The sequence below is a fragment of the Hemicordylus capensis genome, chromosome 4 (assembly GCF_027244095.1).
Source record: "Hemicordylus capensis ecotype Gifberg chromosome 4, rHemCap1.1.pri, whole genome shotgun sequence".
Lineage (NCBI taxonomy): Eukaryota > Metazoa > Chordata > Lepidosauria > Squamata > Cordylidae > Hemicordylus > Hemicordylus capensis.
Window position 1 is genome coordinate 302,044,817 of NC_069660.1, and position 24,696 is coordinate 302,069,512.

The 24,696-nt window shown below is 45.5% G+C and overlaps 1 protein-coding gene and 1 long non-coding RNA gene across 5 annotated transcripts in view; one reads left to right on the forward strand and one right to left on the reverse strand.

Annotated features, from left to right (window-relative positions):
- Nucleotides 1-19,680, forward strand: part of LOC128325145 (uncharacterized) — a 46,758-nt gene extending 27,078 nt beyond the window's left edge. Inside the window, exon 4 of the long non-coding RNA XR_008307280.1 lies at nucleotides 19,607-19,680. This is a non-coding gene — a long non-coding RNA (uncharacterized LOC128325145). The remainder of the gene's footprint in view (nucleotides 1-19,606) is intronic.
- ATAD2 (ATPase family AAA domain containing 2) overlaps nucleotides 1-24,696 on the reverse strand; it is a 124,332-nt gene that overhangs the window by 22,972 nt on the left and 76,664 nt on the right. For all 4 annotated transcript variants that reach the window (XM_053250623.1, XM_053250624.1, XM_053250625.1 and 1 more), the window contains 5 exons: nucleotides 15,314-15,437; nucleotides 13,802-13,988; nucleotides 12,263-12,448; nucleotides 9,751-9,886; nucleotides 9,456-9,652 (listed from right to left, as the gene is read on the reverse strand). In XM_053250623.1, coding sequence (XP_053106598.1) covers nucleotides 9,456-9,652; nucleotides 9,751-9,886; nucleotides 12,263-12,448; nucleotides 13,802-13,988; nucleotides 15,314-15,437 — 830 coding nt within the window. The remainder of the gene's footprint in view (nucleotides 1-9,455; nucleotides 9,653-9,750; nucleotides 9,887-12,262; nucleotides 12,449-13,801; nucleotides 13,989-15,313; nucleotides 15,438-24,696) is intronic.

Below are 24,696 nucleotides of genomic sequence, written 5' to 3' on the forward strand. Positions count from 1 at the left end.
GGTGAGGTGATTTTTCAAAAAGGACGTATCCTCATCTAATTGCACCCGACAGAAACTTTCCAGACGTTTGTTGGGCTGAAAAAGCGTCGTTGGCTTCTTCCAGTGACCTTTTAATACTTTCAGCAATGCTGGATTTAGGGGCAGGGTACCTTGTACCCTGGCCTCAGTATCGATGAGGCTGAACGGCAGTTCTAGATCTCCCTTCTGTTGGTTACCCAGATTCACACCCAGGGCAGAAGCCATTCACGTCACATACATCGTATACAGCTTTAGGTCTTCAGATGGGGAGATCAGTTTAGAGTCCAACTGGACATCGAGCGGGGACGATCCCAGATAAACTGCCTCCAAAGCCTGTGAGCTATCTTCACTTTTATAATCGGACTCCAGAGTCTTGTGCCACAGGCATCGACCCCGAGGGGGAGCCCAAGTTGTCATCTTGAGCATTCGGTATCAAAGTGGTTTGGGGTATCACTGGCACCGAAGGGGACAGTTCGTGATGTTCAATATGGTCCCTCGGGGAGCGCTGAGGTGAGCGGGAACATGGCCCTCTCTTCCAAATGCGAGGGGGGCTCTTGCCAACCCTTCATCGTCAAGGACTTATACGAGGGATTCTCTGAATAACGGGACCCATATCCCGTCCAAAGCAGGAGAATCGAACTTGTTAGATTCTGACAAGGTCTCTGTGCGGGAGCATAGCCCATTTGTGTAGAAGACAGAGACCACGTTGAAGAACACACATGGATGGAGAGTCAAGGGATGCTCTGATGAATTCGATAGATCTGGTGGGGGTAAGTTTCCCAGTTTACCTGCAACCCCAGCTGCTTTACAAGATGTAGGGTTGTGGTGGTGTGCAGACAGAGCTCTTGTCCAAGTACGGAAACAGTCGAATGGATTGTTGCCGAAGATGCGCTACCACCACGGCCATACATTTTGTAAAGGTGTGTGATGCCATGGAGGCCGAATGGTAAGATATTATTTTCTCTGCAGAAGTGTAAATATTTCCTGTGGGTAGGGTGAATAGACATATGAATATTGATGCAAACCAGTCATTTCGAAAGAGTTGCAAGATAGGATTGTCACCTTTTGGAAATGACCATAGGCGATATATTGGCTAAGACCACACAAGTCTAGGATAGGCTGAAGTCCTCCATCCGTGGTAGGTAGTATGCCTGGGCTCCATCAACATGTACTCTATCGTGGGCCTATGATAGTCAATATTACCAGTTAGGGGAAGTCTCATACAGGTATTCTGAGGAGTAATGGTATCTTCTCCCCCAGTACTGTACTGCCTGTCTGCCCTCAAAGTCCTTACACCTATGGTGGTCTCTTTCGGGGGATTCCAGGTCCTCCTCAGAATTCAGATAGGGATCAGCTTCCCAGTCTGGGTTGTGTTCTCCATCCAAGTCAGGCACATTGTCAGGTAGGAGCTCCTCCTCCAAGGGTGCTGCAACCATCAGGGAAGTCGCCACTGAAACCATGGTCATTTTCTGGTTGTGTTGCTTGTTTCTTTTTCTTCTGCTCTTGCCCCAGCACTAATACAGGCTTGTTCTTTTTGTGGGGCTTAGCAGAGTGGCCCCTTGGGTTCAAGAGCACTAGTAAAGGCGGCTACTTCCGTGGAACCTGGGCCGGACTTCGGTATCGGCAGGACCAGTTGCATCGTGTCAGGCATGAGCACATCCAACGGCTCTGATGATTGCATGCTGGAGGAACTAGTGTGGTGCTCCTCAGAGTGGAGTTGGGTGGGCTTCTCCTTTAAGAGCGAGTTTGCCTTCAGGGCCCTTTCCCAGAGCAGTGCTCGCAGACGTGAGGCCCGATTCAGACAGGCTTGCCTTGTGAAGGCCAGGTAGAACTTGCAGTGCTCTACATTGTGCGCCTCACCGAGGCAGGCCAAACACTCCATGTGGCCTTCCGAGGAATGACTCTTTGCCGAACATGTCTTGCAGAGCTTGAAGCTTATCCAAGCAGCCACAGGCCATGCTGGACATGGGGAGGGTCATGGTGGTGGACCGAAGGCAAAGAAACAACCGCAGAACAAACTGTTAAAAAACCGAGACGACAGAAAGGAAGAGTAAACAAACGACTAATAAACGTGATAAGAACGAGGTGTGTTTTTGGTTTTTTAAGTCTCTCACGAGCAAAAGTGACAAGGAAGGTTCTCCAAAGTCACTGCTGCGGCAGTCGGAAAAAGACTGAGGGATTGAGCAGGTAAGCGCTTCTGTCACTAAAACAGGGCGGGTTTACCGCCAAAACAGATTAGCTCTGGAAGGTTCTGAGATGTGGTCTGCACATACATCCTTAGTGTGACTGGATGATCAGACCACTACTGAGTAGTGCCCTGTTTCCATGAAACAAGAGCTACTGAGTACTTAGTGAAGGGGGACAGCATTATGGACAGAGAGAAAAACAGATTGCTTACCTGTAACTGATGATCTGGAGGTGATCCGTTGTATTCATATGAATGGGTTCTGCGCCTACGCAGGGACCTCACGGACCAATTAGCTAGCTCCTCGTGGCGCCTCCAACTGCCGTGCATGAGATTGTGCTCCCAATATCCTTTGCAGTTGGAGTGTGTCCTACTCAGTTTCTGGCAGACCATCAGTTGCTGTTTTATGATGATCCTGATGAGCTCTGTCCTGCCCTTTCATTGCGGGGAGGTTCAGGCGGGTTTTACGAATACGACGGATCACCTCCAGATCATCAGTTACAGGTAAGCAACCTGTTTATCTGGATCATGATCCGTTGCATTCATATGAATGGGTGATTAGCCAGCTGCAGCCCTGGTGGAGGGTTGTATGTTATTCATTCAAGGCAGAACTCTTATTAGAACAAATTGTTCAGGCCCTTAATGAACCTCTTGCAGTCTGGATGGGAAAACACTGTAGTCCCTTCCCATCCACTATGTTCCGAAGAAATTGCCGCCAAATGTACTTTCAAAGATGCATTCGCTAGGCCCTCCATCTTTAGGGTTGTCATATATAACAGTACTTGCCTGACCGTAGCTTTCTTTGGAAATAATCCTTTTCGTCTGGCGTACATCTTAAAATGCTTCCACTTGCTGCCATAATTAAGATGTATGGATTTCTTTCTATTATTTAATAGTATCTTCTTCAATAACCTATGAGCCATGCTGTCAGTTTCAGCATCTCTAACTGTGGGTTTTGAATTGCGCCGTAACTCTGCATAAGTCCGGTCGATTTGGAAATCTTCGGTATACCTTCCCTGATAGACGCAGCACTGTCAGGAACCACTGTTGTCTAGGCCACCATGGTGTTATCAAGATGCCTCTTGTGGCATCTCTTAACATCTGCAAGACCACCCTCGTTATCAGTGGTTGTGGCGGAAATAGATAAAACAGGCCTTTGGTCCACTTTAATTGAAACGCATCTCCTAGTGAATCCTTGCCAACTCCTGCACGCGAACAGTATGTCTGACATTTTGCGTTGGCAGCAGTCACAAACAGATCCACATCTGGCCAGCCCCAGTCGTTGAACAGGGTTCTCGGATATTCTGTGCCCAACTCCCATTCGTGGTGTTGATTGTGTAGCAATGTCCGACTGAGGCCATCTGCCTGTACATTGTCTGTCCCCTTTATATGCAATGCTGTCGGGGTTATACCCCGAGCTAAGCACCACTTCCAGATCTGTTGACTTAACAGGCACAGTGTCTGCGATACCGTCTCTCCCTGCTTGTTCAGGTACGCCATCACAGTGGTGTTGTCCAAGTGAATTTGAACCACTTTCCCCTGTATCAGTGGCTGAAATGCTTTCAGCGCTAGAAACACAGCAAGGAGTTCCAAATAGTTTATGTGTCTTTCTCGTTGTTGTCCGGACCACTGCCCCTGTATCTGATGGTGTTGACAATGCACACCCCAGCCCCGAAGGGAGGCGTCCATTGTCACAGCGCATGTGGGGGTGATTGGTTGGAACGGCACACACACCCTCAAGTTGGCAGGAATCGTCCACCAGTCCAATGACCTCAATACTAGCAGTGGTAGTGTAAGTCACTTCTGTTGACAGTCGTTGATTTGGATGGAAGTTCTTGAGATACCACATTTGAAGCGTGTGCATGTGTAAGCGAGTGTTGCATACAGTTGCATTGCATGACGCCATGAGACCAAGTAACCTTTGGACTAACACTGCTGGTTGCCTCGGTTGTTTCTTGAACAAGCAAATCAGCTCTTTGATTTGTGCATAACTGGACACTGGCAGAGAAGCCTTCTTCTCTTCCATTTCCAGTTCTGCCCCTATGTAACTCACTTGCCTTTGGGGTTCCAACTTTGATTTTTTAAAGTTCACCATGATCCCCAAATCCTCTAGGAGACGGAGCACAAACTGGATTTGCAAAAGTAACTCTCCTCTTTTGTCGCTGACTACAAGCCAGTCGTCCAAAAAGGGATAAACTACAATTCCCTGTGTTCTTAAATATGCCACGACCGCTGCCGTTACTTTGGTGAAAACCTGTGGTGCTGTGGACAGGCCGAATGGCAAAACCACATACTGGTATGCTGTATCTCCTACGGTGAATCTTAGGTATTTGTGATGTCCTTTGCGTATGCCTATATGAAAGTACGCATCCTTTAAGTCCAGGGTCACGTCCCATTCCTCCCGAACCAGCAGGTGGAGAATACCCTGAAGTGTAATCATCCGGAACTTCCTGGTGTCTACATAGCAGTTCAGGTTTCTCAGGTCCATGATTGCTCTTATCTCCCTGTCCTTCTTGGGGATTTGGAAATACCAGGAATAAAATCCCTTCATCCTGCCCACCCACTTCACTTGAACAATTGCTTGCTTTTCCAACACCACCTGCACCTCTTCCATCAGTATCTGGGTCGGCCTGGTATACATTATGCCTTGAAAAGGCAGCAAAGATTTGAACTCTATCGCATAGCCAGACTTTATAACCTTCAAGACCCACTGATCTGATGTTATGTTGTGCCATGCTTGGGCATGGCTTGCCAGCTTGATGGATGTGCTGACATATGCAAGACCGGTGACGTGGATCTTGGGCACTATAACTTGTGTTCGAGGTATCGCAAGTGGTTGAAGTGGATGGACCTGCCAATCAAAGAGACTGCTTAGGTTGGTCTTTGCTTTGCTTCTGCCCTCTTTGTTGCTGGGTATAGGGCTTTTGCGTTGGAAAGGCTTATACTGTCTCCTATAATCCCTCTTCTCCTGTCTGTATGCGGAACGTCCTTGGTACCTCCTGTATGTTCGATTTTGTGGTGGTTCGCCCCCTGTAGCAGCCATGCATGTTTTTGCTGTGAATTTAGACTGTTTCTAGGATTGCATTGTTGTATCCGTAGTTTCAGCAAAGAGCCCTTTACCGTCAAAAGATAAATGTTCTACCCTGTCTCGCATCTCCTGCTGTAATTTGTGGAACAAAGCCACGCATGGTGCCGCAGGGTTACTGCCATGGTCATAGCCCGAGACTCCGTCTCAGCCACATGTTTGAATGTGCTTAACAGATGCCTAGTAACAACTGTTGTTTTCTCATAAGTTTTCCTAAAGTTATCCTGAAATTCCTCTGGCAACATTGTCGCAGAGTCCTGAAAAAGTACATCCCATAAGTGGTGGCCATATCGAGCTAAACAGGCAGAATAGTTCGCTATTTTAATGGCTAAACTTGATGTGGCATAGATCTTTCGGCCTAACACATCCAGCTTCCTGCCTTCCTTGTCATTAGGCGTAGACTGGCGCTGTCCACCTTTTGCAGAGGCACATTCTGTAACTAAAGAGTTTGGTAGCGGATGCTTCATCAGGTAAACACTATCTTCCTCCTGCACCCAATACAAGCCCTCCAGTTTTTGTGAGGTAGCTGTTGAAGTTTGCAAAACTTCCCAGGCAGTCTGTGCTGCCTTCGTTATTGCAAGTAGCATAGGCAAAGATACTGGATGGGCGACTTTAGCCCGTGCCATCATATTATAAACTGGGTCCTTTAAATCCAGCTCTGGCTGTTTCAACTCTAGGCCTAGAGCCTCTGCCATCTCACATATTTGGATGTGATTAGCTCCTCAGTTGGCGAAACCGAAGTGTTCGGGGGCACATTGGGCGGGAGCTCTGGATCCAAAGGTTCCTCCGGGATTGTAGGTTCATCTTCAGTATCTGATGTGTCAGATGAATCTGCGTCCCCTGAATCAGATATTTCTACTGGAGCAGCTGGAACGTTCTGGCCATGCGCAACCGGATGCGTAGTTGGTTTGGGCCCTATGGGCACAGTCGTAGGTGCATTCGAACAGCGTTGGCTGCCTCTTATCTCCATCTCAGACGAGCGTGATGTAGCTTGGGCTGTCATAGTTTTTGTTTGTGCAACTACAGTCCGTTCCTGTTGCAGTGTCGGCTGCATAAGGCCTGCCTCTTGTTGAGCTTTCCAGATCTCATATCCCGCATAATCCATCGGGTATACCATTGGTGGTGCATGCGAGAAACCACAAAAATGAGTCGATGATGAAGGGCGTGTGAAAAATGGCGAAGACGGGCATATAAATAACAGTGACTGACCAGTCAATGTTACCCTATCCATCGTTTTCTGAAAATGTACTGGGCTTGTAGATGCCAATACCAAATGTATGGGTCTCGGTAACGTAGGTAGATGAATCGGTGACATCGACGGAGTCTTCAGTACTGGTTGGATAGTAGGTGTTCTCAGTACCGACAAGTGTCTGGAGCCGTGCTCGACTTCGACTCCAGTAAATCCATGAAATGTCGACCCCGTTGGTGTGCTATCCGTGGAGTCAAGGAGAGCCATCAAATCAGTCCTAGCTTTATAAGTTGCTGATATTTCTTTCTCTGCAGCATCTTCTCCAAAATCAAGATAGTCCTCTGTCCGGTATTCCGGTCATGGAGTCATTGCAGGAGACATAAGCGGGGTATGCGCAGGAGTAAGCTCCATTGCCCCGCAATGCTGCTGTAGTTCCTTTGGTCCCAAAGTATCGGAAACCCTCGATGTCGAAGTGTTGCCAGCTCTCGACACCATGTTCGGCATCGGCACCGATTCCATTGTCTGTGTTGCAATGGTCAATAGCGACGGCATTTCTCCCAATGCCGACACCATCGACCCCAACAGGGCTGGTAAGCTTGGGCTCTCTGTCGATAACGTGACCCACGGTGCAGAAGCGCCCGACACCGTAGAGTCCCAGTCCTCACAATCTGATTGTAATGCTGAAAGTGATGGAGTTCAGCTGTGAACGCGGTTCTTCTTCGTTTTCTTTCTTGGCAGTGAAGTTTCTGTCTCTTTCTCCGTGGAGGATTTGTGCTAATGATGTTTGTGTTGGTGCCGCTTTCCCCCCACCACCTCAGACTGCTTGAATTCATGAGCCTTGGCGGCTTTAGACTGCTGCTTAGCAGGGTCTGCCAGAGGAACACCGGGGCTCAGTTTTGAAGTACCCGGTATCGAAGGGCTCAGTTTCGAAGTGCCCGGTATCAAAGGGCTTGGCACCAAGGAGTCGAACTCCAATCTTGAGGTTGAGGGCCTCGGTGTTGGCAGGCGCAGCACATCGTCATAAAGGCCTGCCCACAACCTCAGTGCTCGGTTTTTCAGCGTTTGTTTTGAAAGACGAGCAGATGTTACATTTTGCAGGGTTTTGCTGCTCACTCAGACACAACAAGCAGGAGTCGTGCGTATCTGTTGAGGGCAACTTTGCCTTGCATTCAGAGCAGTGTTTAAAAGTTGTTTTCAGCTTGTCCTTGGCAGATATAGCGTCAGACATTCCCCTTGCAGCAGCGGAGATAAAAACTTCCCCCCCCACACACCACTAGAAGGAGTCATCCTTAGCCAGATCCGTTAAAACAGTCCAATGTCCAAATACCGTACGTAGTTCCTAATCCGTTCCGAGTCTTAACCAAATAGTTCAACAATATCCGAGGAGCTAATCAATCCGAGGTGTAGATGCAATGGTGTTCTAACAGAAATTGAGTAGGACACGCCCCAACTGCAAAGGATATTGGGAGCACGATCTCGTGCACGGCAGTTGGAGGCACCACGAGGAGCTAGCTAATCGGTTCGTGAGGTCCCTGCGCAGGCGCAGAACCCATTCATATGAATGCAACGGATCACAATCCAGATCAGCATTATGGACAGTACATACAAGGCTCTATTTAATTCATAGAAAACAAAATATTTGCTCTGGACAGCATTTAGAAGGGATTTTGATATTTTATTACTTTTCCAACTTGACACATTGACATTAAACAAAATACCTAGATATTGATTGAAAATAATAATAATAATAATAATAATAATCAACATCAATTTTATTTGTTAGCTGCACCATAAATTGTTCTCTGGGCGGCTCACAATACTAGTCAACACTAGCCAGTTATTGTGTCCTAGAAGAACAGGTTGCTCACCTGTAACTGAAGATCTGATAGTGATCTGTTAATATTCATTTGAATGGGTTCTGCGCCTGCGCACAAGCCTCTCAGTGTGGAGTATCACAGTTCCTTTTCAACACTTGCTCCCTGCCCCACGTGACCACATGGGTGTTTAAGGTGGGAGGAAGCGCCAGCACTTCAGTTCCTTGAAGATCACAGGAACAGGTGGTCCATGCTATACGAACAGGTAAGTTCCAGTTGAAAAACATGCACAAAACTACACTCCTTTGACGTTGATGTGGAGGCAGGCGCAGCACTTGTTGGCATTTTCGATGCCACAGCCAGCGCCAAGGTTGTCTGCTTGTGAGCTTTTTCCACTAGGAGCCAAGCCTCTCGGTGTTGATGGCCTCAACACAGATACAAAAACTACCTCTTGCAGGGGATGGAGTAGTTCTCGATGTCAAGGTTTTCTTCTTTTTTGCAGGCTCTGTTACATCTGCCATTTTGTTTCCATGTTGCTTTGGCATCTTGGGAGACTTAAACACTGTTGTCAAGGATTTAGACTGGGGTACTTCCACAGCCCTTGAGCTAATTTCCTTCAATGACGGAACCCCCTCCCTAGATGGGCCAGGGCGGCTTAACACGTCGTCATAAAGCACTGCCCTCAGACGAAGTTCTTTGTTATGTCAGGTCTGCTTTGAGAATGACTGGCAAACCATATAAATGGAGGTAACGTGAGCCTCCCCCAGGCACAGCAAACACAAGTGATGGTAAAGTCAAATTACAACTAGAACAGTGCTTGAAAGTCCTTTTTCCCATTTTCTTATCTGAGCATTTGTCCACTGACATTGTCCACGCTCCACGAAGGAGCTGTAGTGATGGAGAAACCAAAGAGAATGGTGGTTGTAAAGCAACTGAAGTGCTGGCGCTTTCTCTAGCTTTAAATAGCCAAGTGGTCACGTGGGGTGGGGCACAAGCGACGAAAAGGAGCTGTGGTATTCCACACTGAGAGGCTTCTGCACAGGCAAGGAATCCATTCTAATGGATTCAACAGATCACAATCTAGATCTATATGTTCCAAATGAAGTTTCAGAAAAGGTTTGTAATAGTTTTGTTTGTTTATAAAGCAGGAATAAATCCTTTTACCTCATGTAAGTCTACTGGCTTTGTAAAGGCTCTGAAACGTTTGTCAATGGCAAGCCTATGAGTAACGTTTCTTAAGAAAATCCGAAGTTCACGTAAAGTATCTTCTTCTTGTTCCTCAAGCTGTTTGACCTCCTCTTCTGTCAGCTGCCGTGGTTCAGGTGGTACTGCTGCTGGTAGTATTTCTAAAGCCTGCAAAACTTAAAACCAAAACAGAAGATTTGGAAAATAAGAGCTGATATTCCGGTCATCTTTATCTACACAAGACTTCTACAATTTACTTGCTGAACTTCCTAACCTGCTTTTTTCTTTGATGAAGGAGGCTTAACAGCCTGGCAAAGAATTAAGATCTCAAAGAATTTTCTTCTTTCTTCAGAATTAGGCAAGTGGACATTAAACACTTCTCCATAATCAATAGCAAATATTTCTTGTACCTAAAAAAATTGAACAAGGCTAGTGAAAAGCACAATCTGCTATGAGGTTATTTTATACAATACAAATCAGAATGATAGTTATAGACCAGATCAATCTTCCCGCCCTATTAACTACTAATGCTTCCAGTAGTGGACATTGACAAAATGAGAAAGAAATAGCTTTAAAACAGAACTCTGTGGATAAAAATCATTCTAATTTCAATTGATTTCACTTGGGAAATTTCACCACACTAAAAGGTTGTTTTAGAACGCTTCAATGCTTTAAGGAATGGAACAATTAGATTCCATTTTTAAACAAAGTAGGGAACCTTTTGGCACATATATACAATTGTATATACACACACATTATACGTCTGTATTTGGCAGACGCAAGACAGCTATTCATTTATATTTATACTATACTAAAGAAATTAAATGTTTACGGGGCAGGGGGGTTATTGAAATAAGAACATTTGCCTCTTTCCCTCCCTTAAGAACTTAAAGCTTATCAAGTTTACAACAGTTCTTTGCATCTGTCTTCACGGCAGAGGATACTGAGCATATACCTGCTCCTGAACCAGTCTTTTTAGGGATGGAGGCTAGAGAGCTGAGTCAGATAGAAGTGACAAGGGATGATGAAAACTGTCTGGAAAAACTGAAACCTAACAAATCACCAGGGCCGGATGGCATCCATCCAAGAGTCCCCAAAGAACTCAAATGTGAAATTGCCGACCTCCTTGCCAACTTATCCCTGAAATCGGGCTCTGTACCAGAGGACTGGAGAGTAGCAAATGTAACACCGATTTTCAAAAAGGGATCCAGGGGCGATCCGGGAAATTACAGGCCAGTTAGCCTAATGTCCGTTCCAGGAAAATTGATGGGAAGCATCCTCAAGGATAAAATTGTAAAGCACCTAGAAGAACAGGCCCTGCTGGGAGTGAGCCAGCATGGCTTCCGCAAAGGTAAATCTTGCCTCACAAACCTTTTGGACTTCTTTGAGAGTTTCAACAAGTGTGTGGATCAAGGTGATCCAGTTCACATAGTATACCTGGACTTCCAAAAAGCTTCTGACCAAAGTTCCTCATCAAAGACTCCTGAGGAAACTTAGCTGTCATGGGATAAAGGGACAAGTACATGTGTGGATTGCTAACTGGTTGAAAGACAGGAAACAGAGGGTAGGTATAAATGGAGAGTTTTCACAATGGAGGGAAGTAAGAAGTGGGGTCCCCCAGGGATCTGTACTGGGACCGGTGCTTTTTAATTTATTCATAAATGATCTAGAAGCAGGGGTAAGCAGCGATGTGGCCAAATTTGCAGATGATACCAAACTCTTCCGGGTAGTGAAATCCAAAACGGATTGTGAGCAGCTCCAAAAGGATCTCTCCAAACTGGGGGAGTGGGTGACAAATGGCAAATGCGGTTCAATGTTAGCAAGTGTAAAGTGATGCACATTGGGACGAAAAACCCCAACTTCAAGTATATGCTGATGGGATCTGAGCTGTCGGTCACAGACCAGGAGAGGGATCTTGGGGTTGTGGTGGACAGCTCGCTGAAAGTGTCGACTCAGCTGTGCGGCAGCTGTTAAAAAGGCAAATTCCATGCTAGGGATCATTAGAAAGGGGATTGAAAATAAAACGGCTAACATTATAATGCCCTTATACAAAACTATGGTGCGACCACACTTGGAGTACTGCGTACAATTCTGGTCACCACATCTTAAAAAGGACATTGTTGAACTGGAGAAGGTATAGAAGAGGGCAACCAAGATGATCAGGGGCCTAGAGCACCTTTCTTACGAGGCAAGACTACAACGCCTGGGGCTTTTCAGTTTAGAAAAAAGACGACTGCGGGAAGGCATGATAGAGGTCTATAAAATCATGCATGGTGTGGAGAAAGTGGAGAGAGAGGGATTCTTTTCACTCTCACACAACACTAGAACCAGGGGTCACTCCATGAAATTGATTGCCAGGAGGTCTAGGACCAACAAACGGAAGTACTTTTTCACACAACGCATGATCCACTTGTGGAACTCTCTGCCACAGGATGTGGTGACAGCCAACAACCTGGATGGCTTTAAGAGGGGTTTGGATGACTTCATGGAGGAGAGGTCTATCAATGGCTACTAGTCGGAGGGCTGTGGGCCACCTCCAGCATCAAGGGCAGGGTGCCTCTGAGTACCAGTTGCAGGGGAGTAATGGCAGGAGAGAGGGCACGCCCTCAACTCCTGTCTGTGGCTTCCAGCGGCATCTGGTGGGCCACTGTGCGAAACAGGATGCTGGACTAGATGGGCCTTGGGCCTGATCCAGCAGGGCTGTTCTTATGTTCTTAACATTCAGCAGCTTAGAATAAAGTATGTTAGATTAAAAGATATACCACAAACTCATTGATAGTAAATACCTCATCTGGCAGAGCTGCATGATGTACATCTGATGTTGCAAGCAGCAAAACTGGAGTGAAAGATGGAATGTTCTGTAACAGTGAGGTAAATGTAGCTTGCAATGTGCGTCCAACTGTCTCCCACCACAAGTGAACATTTGGAACATATAGTATACTTGGTGCTGTTCTCTTGGCTTCACAGATCAACTAGTAAAAAAGGAGAATTTACATATGGGGGGGAAATGTAGAACTGGCTAACTCGGTCATTTTACTCTCTGTTACAACACATTATGCTCTAGCTTCCAGCTGACAAAGTCATAAAGGAACATATTACATGTACAAGCAACACACACAATGCTTGTATACACCCTCTATTATGGAAAACTAGTTTGAACTGTCGTCATGTCCAAAAGTAGTTTTTGACCTGGTGCCGAGATAAACAATTTTGAGAGAAACCCATCCTATGTTTTGGATTTTTTCAGTACCAAAAAAATATTATGGCTTTTTCATTTTCTTAACCTTCATAGTTTGAAAATCAAAACTGACTGTGGTTCATACATTAACACAGTACAGATTACTTTTAATTGTACAGAATCAGCAACACTTATTCTTGTACTTTCTGAAAGCAAGGATGCTGTAGAAGTTGACTGTATATACCATTTCCTTGCCTCTCTCACTTCAAAATCCAACTAAATCCAAGCTATTGAATCCCACCCTAATATTCCTCCTTTCTGAAACTATCAAAATTCAATAAATTGTAATGTGATCCAAACAATTAATTTAATTCAGTAATAGAGACAGTACAATAGTAGCTACAACACTTAAATGAAATAGAACTTGTACAGATATTTTCATGTGCCTCTCAAGTTAAGCATAATTATCTCACTTTGGCCATTTTGAAAGAGCCACACTGACTACCAGTTTGTTTCCCAGTCCAATTCAAGGTGCTGGTTTTGACCTTTAAAGCCCTTAATGGTTTGGGCCTGGGATACCTGAGGGACCGCCTGCTCCCAAGGGTTACTGCCCACTTGACGAGGTCATCTGAGGAGGCTCTGCTCCAGGTGCCAACAGTGAGGGAGGCTCAGTTGCCATGCACGCGGGACAGAGCCTTCTCTGTGGCTGCCCCCAGACTCTGGAATACTCTCCCAGTGGCTATTCGCTCCTCGGTCACCATCACAGCTTTTAGAAAGAGTGTAATATCTTGGCTTTTTGCTCAGGCATTTATTTGATTCTCTGTTGCTGCTCTTTGCACTATGTATTGCTTTTATGCTTTTGTTTTAAATTTAATCAGATTTAATATTTTTCACTTAATATTTTAGTTGTGTCTTTATTACCATCTTGTTTTTAAATTTTGCTGTAAACCACCTTGGGATTGTTTTAATGAAAGGTGGTATATAAATTTAACAATGAATGAATGAATGAATGAAGAGGTTTCAACACCCTAGAAAAACATATCCTGGCTGCACAATGTGGAAGCCAATTTGCACTATGTACCTTAGCTTCCATACACTAAGTATTCTGTCAACCCCACTTCAGTAGCGATAATATAGCAAAAAATACCTGTGCACATGTTTCTTCAGGTGTTTTGGCACTGACTCCAAAGAGAATGGAAAGGTCCAATGTATACACAGTAAATTTTTCCAAAGCATGTATGACTGCTGGTGCCAAATGAGAAGCCTGCCCAAATCCTGGTTCTCCTGCTATTAAGAGTCTTGGTCGATAAGATGTGGGCTGGTGATAAGCACTTCTAAAAAGAAAGAAAAAAGAATATCTGTTCAATACAAAAAGAAGAATGCTACTGAAAGATTGCCTACTTTCAAGACTTAGTATTAAACTTCTTTATTTAAAATATTTATATCCTGCCCCTCCAGTATAGTATTATTATTATTATTAATTCAATTTCTATACCACCCTTCCAAATATGGCTCAGGGCAGTTAACACAGAGAAATAATAAATAAATAAGATAAAATGGATCCCTGTCCCCAAAGGGCTCACAATCTAAGAAGAAACATAGACACCAGCAACATCACTGGAGGTACTGTGCTGGGGGTGCATAGGGCCAGTTATGGGTGCATAGGGCCACTACTGGTTGGGGCGGTTCACAACATTAATAAAATAAGATACAATGTAAAATAAAATTAATAAAAAGTAAACAAGTTAAAAGACCAGGCTAAAACCACATTTAAAATTACATTTTTTAAAAGTTTCAAATTAAAAGTTAATTAAAGAAAACCCGAGAACTATAAAAAATAAAGAACCTACCAGATAGAAAGGTAAAGTGTGCTGTCGAGTCGGTGTCGACTCCTGGCAACCACAGAGCTCTGTGGTTGTCTTTGGCAGAATACAGAAAGTGGTTTACCATTGCCATCTTATGTGCAGTATGAGATGATACATTTCAGCATCTTCCTATATCACTGCTGCCCAATATAGGTGTTTATCAGTGGGGATTTGAACTGGCAACTTCTGGCTTGCTAGTCAAGTCATTTCGCCGCTGTGCCAGATATAAGCAGCGGACAAAACATTTAAAAGCCTCTTTAAAAAGATGTTTTAAATTGTTTTTTAAGAACACCAAGGGAAAGAGCATGGCGAAGCTCTTTGGAGAGGGAATTACAAAGCCAAGGGGCCACAACCCAAAAGGCCCCGTCCCTATTCCCTGCCAACTGGATCTCTGTCAGTGGCGGGGCCATGAGCAGGGCCTGAGATGCTGAGCGGGAGGGCCCTAGCAGGTTCATATGGAACCTTCAGGGAGAATGAAGTAAACAATGAACACAACTTTATCAAAAGCTACATGCAAGAAAACAAGGTTTCACAATCTTCGGTTACTTAAGCTGCACTCCATTTTCAAAACAAATGAAAAATTTTACTTACATTTCCCCCATATTTTACTCCCAGGCGTACTTAAAGAGTGATCTATTCTCCTTATTCTCAACAGAAATAAAGTCATTTTGCCTTCTAAATGCAGACAAGAAAATAAGTGACAAGACAGACTAAATCAAAATAAATAGGAAGAAGGGGAAGGAAGTTTTAAGAGGTGTAAAATGAAGGTGAGCTTCATTTATCAACACACTTACCTGCTAAAATTAAGGAATTTTTTTTGTTTATCGCAAGCTTTCTGAGAATGTCCAGTGTCAAACACTGATGGTCCCTCTTCATCACTGTACTGCAAGTCACTTTCTAATATGCAACTAGAAAAATCTTTTTTAAAAAGAAAAAAGAAAAGAAAAAAATGTATGTTTTCAACTGTGTTTTACCTAATGCCAGGTACATCATAATAAAATCCAGATAATTTTATTCACACACACAAAAATTATATATAGAGAGAGAGAGAGGGGGGGGGGGCAGGCATGTATGTAGTAAGGCTTGTGCAAGGTTGGACCAGTAAAATCAGAGGAGTTAGGAGAGAGTTTGAATCTGAACTTAGACACTCCAGTTCCAACCCCCTTTGGAAAAAGTTGGAGCAACGAGAGGTGGGTGGAGAGGGGCGGGGATGAGACCCATGGGGAAAAAATCCATCTTCTGCCCTATCTGCCCACCAGCATGACTGCCCCATGCATATTTAAACTTTTAAATACTTTAATTTCAACTTTTAGCCCCTTTTTTCTATTCATATTAACAGACGCCAGTCCATTTCTAGATTCCTCATGTGGTTGTCTGATGTAAGGGAACTTCCTCTTGGATTCTCTGATGTTCTCTCACTTCCCCTATGACTCTTTGGTGTGGTGTTTGTTAATTTTCTTCTGGGTTCAGTGACTCCAACCCAATCCCGGCCCCAATCCCAATCCCAGCTTTCTGAACCAACATTTGCGGGGTCAGGTCAGATGCAAATCCAACTTTTAGTTCCACGAACAGGCCTAGTGTGTAGGTTTCCAGATAGTAGGACAGGTGAAAGTGTTCTTTTCTCTTCCCTCCATCCTGAAACCTCCCCACATAGCACTGCGAGGGGAGTTTCTTTTAACCTTGCAACATGCATCTGCCCATACCCAATCCCCTTCCTCTCTAGGAGACTATAAATAGGAGCATTAGTACTCACTGAGAAGGCTTCTTCTGACTGCTATTGTAGAGGACATCTCCTGGGTTATCATCTCATGCTCGCTCCAGAGCAGGACATATGCAAATTAGCAAGAAGCTATAAGAGGGGCCTGATGATAACCCCTCCCAGTTCTTATAATCAGCCAAGCTTCTAATGAAAGGAAATCTCCAAGAAAGTACACAAATATGTTAACCTACAATCAACAAACTAGTAACGCATGCAGAAGAAAGAACTCCAGTAGTCTGAGAAGACCTCAGGTGGGCCGAGATGTCCTCTACAACAGCAGCCAGAAGAAGCCTTCTCGGTGAGTACCAATGCTCCTTTCTCGGCTGCTGTGTGAGGACATCTCCTGGGGACTACTGGGAAGGAAGAATGTGTTGCACAACTCATCTGCCAAATGCAGCCTGAGCAGAGTGCATAGTGTCAATTTTATAATGTTTTGTGAAAGTGGACGATGAAGCCCACGTAGCCATTCTGCATATTTCCTCCCACGGTGCATTGGTGGAAAACGCTGCTGTGGTGGAGGCTGCTCTAGTAGAGTGCGCTGTAATCCTTAGAGGGGTAGATAGGTGTTGAGATTCATATGCCAAGCTTATGCAGGCTCTGATCCAACGACCAATGACAGCAGAAGAAACTTTTTGGTCCATGGATGCCGGAAGAAAGGACACAAACAAAGAGGCTGCTGTTCTGAATGAAGCAGTTCTTTTCAGGTCTATTCTCAAACAACGCCAAACATCTAAATTGTACCAGTCCTTTTCCCTGGAATGTGTAGATTTGGGGCAAAAGGAGTGCAGAACCAAATTTTGTGACCTATGAAAAACTGAGGCTACCTTGGGCAGCACTGATGGGTCCGGAATTAAGGTTACTGAGTCTGAAGAAAACATGCAAAATCTGGGGTTAGCCGAAACCGAAGCCAACTCTGATATTCTTCTGGCCAATGTAATAGAGACCAGGAAGGCCAGCTTCATGGACAGGATCCTCAGAGAAATGGATCTGATCGGCTCGAACAGAGGTTTGTGTAGAACTCGCAACACCTTGTTTAAGTCCCCAGGTAGGGAATCTATGTACAACTGGGGGCAAGGATAATGTCACTCCTCGAAGAAAATGCTTAAGATGAGTGTGTGACATAACGGTTTTTCCTTTAAATGGTAGGAGAAGAGGAGCTAGAGCATCTGCATGGCATTTGATTGTATTCGCCTTGAGTCCTTTGTCAAGGCCATCTTGTAAGAATTGCAAAAGCTCCAGCAGAGAACATGCCCTGGGGGCTAATTTCTTTCCTCTACACCACCTGATGAATATCCTCCATGTACAGTGGTACATTCTATGTGTTGAAGGGCGCCATCAAAGTGTCTAGCACACTCCTGGAGTATCCAAATTTTCCTAGTAGGTCCCATTCAAGCTGGAACCATGTGGGAACTGGTTGATATATCGGGCCTTGCGATAGTAGATCTTGCCAGACTGGCAGGAAGACTGGAGGACGTGATGCCAGATTGAGCAGCTCTGGGAACCAAGGCCCACAAGGCCAATATGGGGCTACTAAGATTACTTGGGCACCCATCTTACGAATGCACCTGAGAAGTCTGCACAGCAGAGGCACTGGAGGAAATGCATAAAGTAGCTCTTGTAGCCACGGAGACATGATGGCATATGTCTGTTTGCTTGTGTGCACGGAAACCGGCTGAAGAAGGGCAACAGCTGATTTTTTCTTGCAAAGCTACCATAGTAGGGAGGATCGAACCTGCTGAGTTAATACAACCTTCTTGGGAGATTTGGAAGCAATTGCCACTTGAAATGGAAGCAGGAACCACTATAGCTGGCAGAGATGGAACCTCGCCCACGGGACTGAGTCGATTGCTGACACCATCAGTCCCAACAGCTGAGCCAGCTTGAGTACTCATGACTTGCGGGCGGCCAGGACCCGAGACCATAGTCCAAATTTTCAGTCTGCGTTTCTCTGGTAAATACAGACGATCCGTTTTGGTGTTCAGGATGACTCCCAGATGTTGTAGGTTGAAGGAGGGGGTCAGCTGACTCTTTGCGAAGTTTACCTTGAAATCCTGGGCAGACAAGGCTTCTAGAGTAACATGGACATCTCCTGCTGCCTCCTGCCTTGATAGTATTAACAAATCGTTTAAATAGGCAGAGAGGCACAACTTTTTTTGACGAATGTGAGCCACTAAAGGGGCCAACACCTTTGTGAATGCTCTGGGAGCTGAAGAGAGGTCGAATGGAAGGGCCCGGTATTGGTAATGAACTCCCCTGTAACAGAACCGCAGAAGGCGGCGGGGCTCTGGCTGTATAGGGATGTGAAGGTATGCTGGTCAAGTCTACTGAGGCTGTAAGATGTCCGTGCTGCAAGCTTTCTGCAATAGATAGAAGAGTTTCCATACAGAACTTTCGTTTGCGCACACATCGGTTCAAAAATTTTTAATTGAGGACTGCCCTGTAAGAGCCGCCCCGCTTGGGCACGGTGAATAAGATTGAATAAAGCCCTTGATGGTGCTCCAAAGACAGAAATGGCTCTATCACTGCAATTGCTAACAGATGGTCTATGGCCTGTTATAGAATTAGGTGTTTTGCCACTGACCGTGAAGTAGTTAAAAAGCGAGCCCTGGGATGCTCTGACAACTCTATGGTGTAACCTAGTGATATCGTCTGCAGAACCCACTAGTCTGTGATGGACACCTCCCACATGGTAGAAGCGAGAGAGGCACCTCCCTATCCCCAGAGTCACTGAGACTGTCGCTGCCTGAAATGTTGGCCTGACTGCTGCTGTCTAGAGTTGGTTCTGGCAGCAAAGTTGCCCTGTGACGTTGTGGCGCTTATTTCTGTTGTCCCTGTCATGGCCGCTAAAGGAAGACTGAAAGGGGCGAAACTGTTGTTGACCCCTGCGAAAAAAGCGCCTTTCCTCCTTCCTAACCGTAGTAGGAAGCACCTTCTTTTTATCCTTCGTTTCTATAAGGATGTCCTTTAGAACATCATCCCCAAACAATTTTGCCGCTGAAAACAGGACTGCAGCCAAATTGGCTTTAGATGCTGAGTCCACCTGCAAATGGCGGAGCCACAGGGTGTGCCCGGCAATGACATTTTTGGCAGTGGCCCTAGCCCCCAAATGTACCGCATCCGATGTTGTATCTGCGATGTATGCTTGTGCTTTTTGTAGCTTCAGAGCGATCTGGCGTTGTCTGGCAGGGTCTGGTGGCGGAGACTGGAGCAGCTCATCTGTCTACAGGAGTGATACTCTTGAGATAATGGATGTGGCTATAGATGCTCTAATAGAAAGAGAAATACACTCATTTTTCTTTAATTGAAACTCAATCTTCCTTTCAACCAGATCTTTCAAAACAGACTCCCGATCTTGAGGGAGCACCGAACCAGACGTCAGAGCTGCCACGTGCGCATCTACAGGAGGAGTTTGGAACCGGGATGCCGCTGAAGGAACAAAAGCATAATGTTTATTAGCAATCGGCAGCACCTTTTTCTGAACAGATGGCGCCTGCCACTCCTGCTGGAGAACCTCTGAAAAGGTACTTGGTAAAGGGAAGAGGAGTTCAGGGGCTGTATTTGTAGGTAGTACCAAAGAGTCCTTGGAGGGAATTACCGCAGACTGTAATCCCTCTATTGTGAGACTCAGGGTACTCATAGCCTTTATAAACAAATTCAAGAAGTCATCTGGGGGAAATAAACGTTTGAATTGGGGTAGTGACACCCCCTGCTGTCCATCTGACCATTCTCCTTCCTCTCTAGATTCTTCCCCTTGTTCTAAGTCCACTATGTCAGGATTGGACCCCCCCGCAACTCCCGTAACTGAGGGGTTGCGTGATGTCTGATGAGAATCCCAAGGTTTCCCTGGGTAAGCAGGCGATTCATAATTGGAAACCTCTGATGAATGCAGGGTGGGTAAACGTGGCTTTGCTGATTTATGCTGCCTACGCCTCTTGTGGTGCTTTTTGTGAATTTTTCTGCTCTTATGGGATTCCTCGTGAGACGAGGCAGAAGACTCACTGGATGAGAAGAGATACCTCCTCCTTCGTTTACATCCCCTGTCTCCTTGGTTCATTTGGAGTGCTTGAGCCAAGGTACTGGAAACCCATTGCTTCCAACTATATGGAATTTCTTCCCTGACCATGGCAGGGGGAAAAGGGGCAGTTGGCAAGTTATTAGTCTGGTGCACCACCATGGCCAAACACCCCACCTCCTGTCCTGCCAGTTCCAGATGTGAAGGGTCTCCCAGGGAAATTTATGCGGCCATCGTTTGGCCTGCTAGCGGGGGCTGTGGCCGATTATCTGAGGGACCTGCTCCTCCCGCTGAATGAGGCTCCTCTGCAGCCTCCTCCTCAAGAATCTCCTCCTCCGCCCCCGAAGAGCCTGTAGCTTCTGAAGCCTTTACAGGCAAGAAAGGCTCAAGCACTTGCGCCCTCCGCAGGCACCTCTGCACCCTTGCCCGCTCCTCTGCCACCCGTGACAAAGTAGGAGCTTCTGCGTCTTCTGCGACTGCACCTGGAGTTTCATGGGCTAACCCAAGATGGCGCCTGCCCTCTTTGTGCAGGAGCCTGAATGTGCTTGAAATGGCAGCCACTCAACGGAGTGCTTGCTGCCACGGTAGGAGGCGGCGTGGTTGAGGATCCCTCGCCCGAGGAGGACGCAGTGGTCCTGGGCATGTCGGAAGGGAGCTTAGTGGCAGAGAGCGGGCTTATCTGGCCATTTTGCTTTTGGGTTCGAGCTTTCGCTTATCACTCTTGGCCCGAAGGCCCTGCAGGCAGGGTACCCTGCTTGCCTCCATGAGGCAGAAAAGGCAACAAGGAGGGCAGGAAGGCGGAAGGAGGGACGAGGGAACACAAGGCTGAGATGCATTTTTTTGTTTGTTTTTAAGGTAACACCAAGAGACAAGAAACAAAGACTTGAAGGAAAACCAATAATGAGGGGCTTAACTGAACCAAAAAGAAAGTAGAAGTAAAGTAATAGGAATGAAGAAGCAAGGCTGAAGAGTCCTTTACTGGAGCGCTGACAGGACGAAAAGAGGGGTTATCATCAGGCCCCTCTTATAGCTTCTTGCTAATTTGCATATGTCCTGCCCTGGAGCGAGCATGAGATAACCCAGGAGATGTCCTCACACAGCAGCCGAGAATATAAACAAACAAACTATAAATTAGACTATAAATTGTGTGAAAACCTCGTCAGTCAACCCCCCACCCAAAAAATGACACCCTTAGCATTCCTTAAGTTCTGGAAACCAATGAGCACAATTCTATGTCAGGGCATGTGATGAGATGGTTTGCAACCCTGCAGAGCTGTCAATCAAAAGAATCCATTGATGGGAGCTGGTGTGGCTAGAAATGTCAGTTGATAGCTGGGGGTTGGAGTCTACTTAGGACAGTCTCAAAGAAGAGATGTTCTGTGACTCAAAGAAAAAGTCACCCTGAAAAAAAGCTGGGTTTCTGAGAAAGTGCCTGATCTGGACTTTCATTTAAAGCTTAATGAATATCTTGCAACCAAGTAAAGTGTAACCCCGTAATACCAACAAGTACAATACCCTACAGCAGTGATTCCCAAACTAGGAGCATCCAGATGTTGCTGAACTACAGCTCCCATCATCCCCAGCCACAATAAATTGTAGTTGGGGCTGATGGGAGTTCTAGTTCCACAACATCTGGAGGCTCCCAGTTTGGGAACCACTGCCCTACAGCATTGTAGAGATAAATACCTCAGAAACATCTGTAAAAAAATATGTTCCTGTTTGTTTTGAATCTCTGGTCTGTGTAAATTCTGTCACTTTTCTACTCATGCTAAGCAAAGCTATGTTTATCAGCACAGTGAGAGACTGAAATGAATCTGAAGTATTATGGAGGCTTTATAGGTTATTTTTCCTGGCGGCAGCATGTGTAAAAATTCAATAAAGCCTAAGAAACTTCTACAAGACCAGTTATCCTCAAAACACAGGGTAATAGAGTGGACTATAACCACCCCACAAAACCCCACAATTAACTACTTTGGTCTTTATTTCAATTTTTCTTAAATGAGATTTAGAATATATACATCCTGTTTATCGCCCCAAGAGGCTCCTAAAGCAGCTCACAAAGATTCACACCATAAAAACACAATAAGTTAGGATAATAATAATGTAGTAATGTATCAATGATATAACCATTTATAAACCAAAATAATTCTACATATCGAGGGAGTCTCCCAAGTATGTAGATCACATTATCTTGTGTTTAGGTAACACACTTTTGGTAGGTATTTGACCCGAGGGTACTTGACTATGAGATTTTACTATCAGTGTGCAAAAGTGGGACCTACAACAAATGCGTTCCATCTTCCCAACCATAATGCCAATCTCAAATAAGTTGTTAAAGGCTCAAGCAGGCCAGAGAAAGTTGGTCTTCTTGCCTTGCATTCCACAAATGCACAATTAATTAATTTGCTAAAGCATCGGCCAGGCAATTTGATCTTGAGTTGTCATGGTTACATCCATTAAGAGTAAAAATGCCTCCATTTCAGCTTATTGACAATCATCCTACACCACCTTGGCTTAACACTTCCATAGTAAATACAGGAGACCCTCTTTTTTGTGAGTTCTCCTTTCCCAGCTCTTGCTATTTGCAGACGATTCATAGGGATGACAATAAGGCTGTTTTCAGCTATTCACAGTTTCCTGCCACCTGGAAATGACCTCCAATGTAATTTGCAGTGGTATTTTGTTTGGAGTCAGCACAGAGCCATTTTGGGATGCTTACACATACACACCCAAAACTGTTGAAAATGAGCTGTTGACACTTACCTGAAGGATCATTCTCTGTAGAAGTATGGGTTGTATCCACTGCCTATTATGGGTTACTTTGACCTCCTGCTCAGAGACAGGGCCAATCAGAGCTTTGCCTGCCACTTGGAGGAAGGAGCAATCCCCTCAACCCTCAATATGTAGCCAGCTTCCTAATGCTCTGTTGCCAAAAGGTAAGAAAAAACAGATTGAACACACAACATTCGCAAAGTCAAGGTAGATAACCCCAAGGAATATTTCTTAGTACTAAAACAACACTGTCCAGGGAGAACAGTCCACCCCAGAAAGGAACGCTGCCCACAGAACAAAGGGCAGAAGAAACAGCTAGACGAACTGGGCGGATACAACCCATACTTCTGAAGAGAATAACCCTTAAGGTAAGTGTCAACAATTCATTCTCCCTCAGAAAAGGGTTATATCCACTGCCTATTACGGGACCTACCAGAGCCCCTACAGCAAAAAACTGGGTGGCCATTGTGGAGTCTGGCCCCTAAGTAGAAATCAACTGTTGCAGGACCCTCCTACCAGACGAGGCATCAGCTGAAGTCCAATTCTGTATCCTATAATGCTTCACAAAAGTGGACAAGGAAGCCCACGTGGCCACCCGGCAAATGTCTACCAATGGAGCCACTGTGGAAAGAGCAGCCGAAGTAGCTGCACTTCTAGTTGAATGGGCTGTGATTCCCCCTGGTGAAGGCACACCTGCAGTAGTATAAGCCAACTGGATACACTGACAAGCTCACTGAGCCAGGGTAAATGTAGAAACCCTCTTGCCAAGGGAACAGTCCCTAAAGGAAATAAAGAGTGACTCAGAAACCCTGAAGGACAGTATGCCTCAAGTAAATTTTAAGAGCTCTGCATATATCCAATGCATGCCACTCCTTCTCTTTAGGCAAAGACGGGTTAGGGCAAAAGGACAGCACCATCAATTCCTGGGCTCTGTGAAAACTAGAATTCATCTTCGGTAAGTAAGTAGCATCAGTCTGAAGTGACACATACTCAGGAAAGATTAAGCACAGCTCTTTCCTGACAGAAAGAGCCTCCAAGTCAGAGACCTGCCTTGCGGCTATTATCGCCACCAAGAACACCTTGAGAGAGAAGCCTCAATGACACCGTCCTTAAGGGCTCAAATGGTGCCTTAGTGAGGGCCTGAAGCACTTAAAAGCCCATGTGGGAAACTTATGTACCATCAACAGTTTTAGGACAGCCGCCCCTCTCAGAAATCTTTAAACATGCAGATGTGCCGATAGAGAGGTCACACTCTGAACATCTAGTACCAAGGCAATGGCAAAACCTTGGCGATAAAAAGTGTTTGGCCGAAGCCTTTGATCAAGACCTTTCTGTAGAAATCACAAAACCTGAGCTATGGAGGCCGACACTGGTGCGATTCCCAGTGTGTGACACCATTGGGAGAATGCTTTCCAGGTCGACTGGTAAATCTTGACCATAGAAGGGTGACGAGAGGCCATGATGTTGCCTAGAACCAACTGAGAATGGCTCAATCTGTTTCACATGGAAATTGAGCAGGGAGTGGGGGGAAAACACATACAATAGACCCTCCAGCCAGGGCGCTTTCAAAGCATCTACCCCTTCGGCCCCCAGGGTCAGGTACCTGGACAAGAACCAGGGCAGCTTTGCATTTG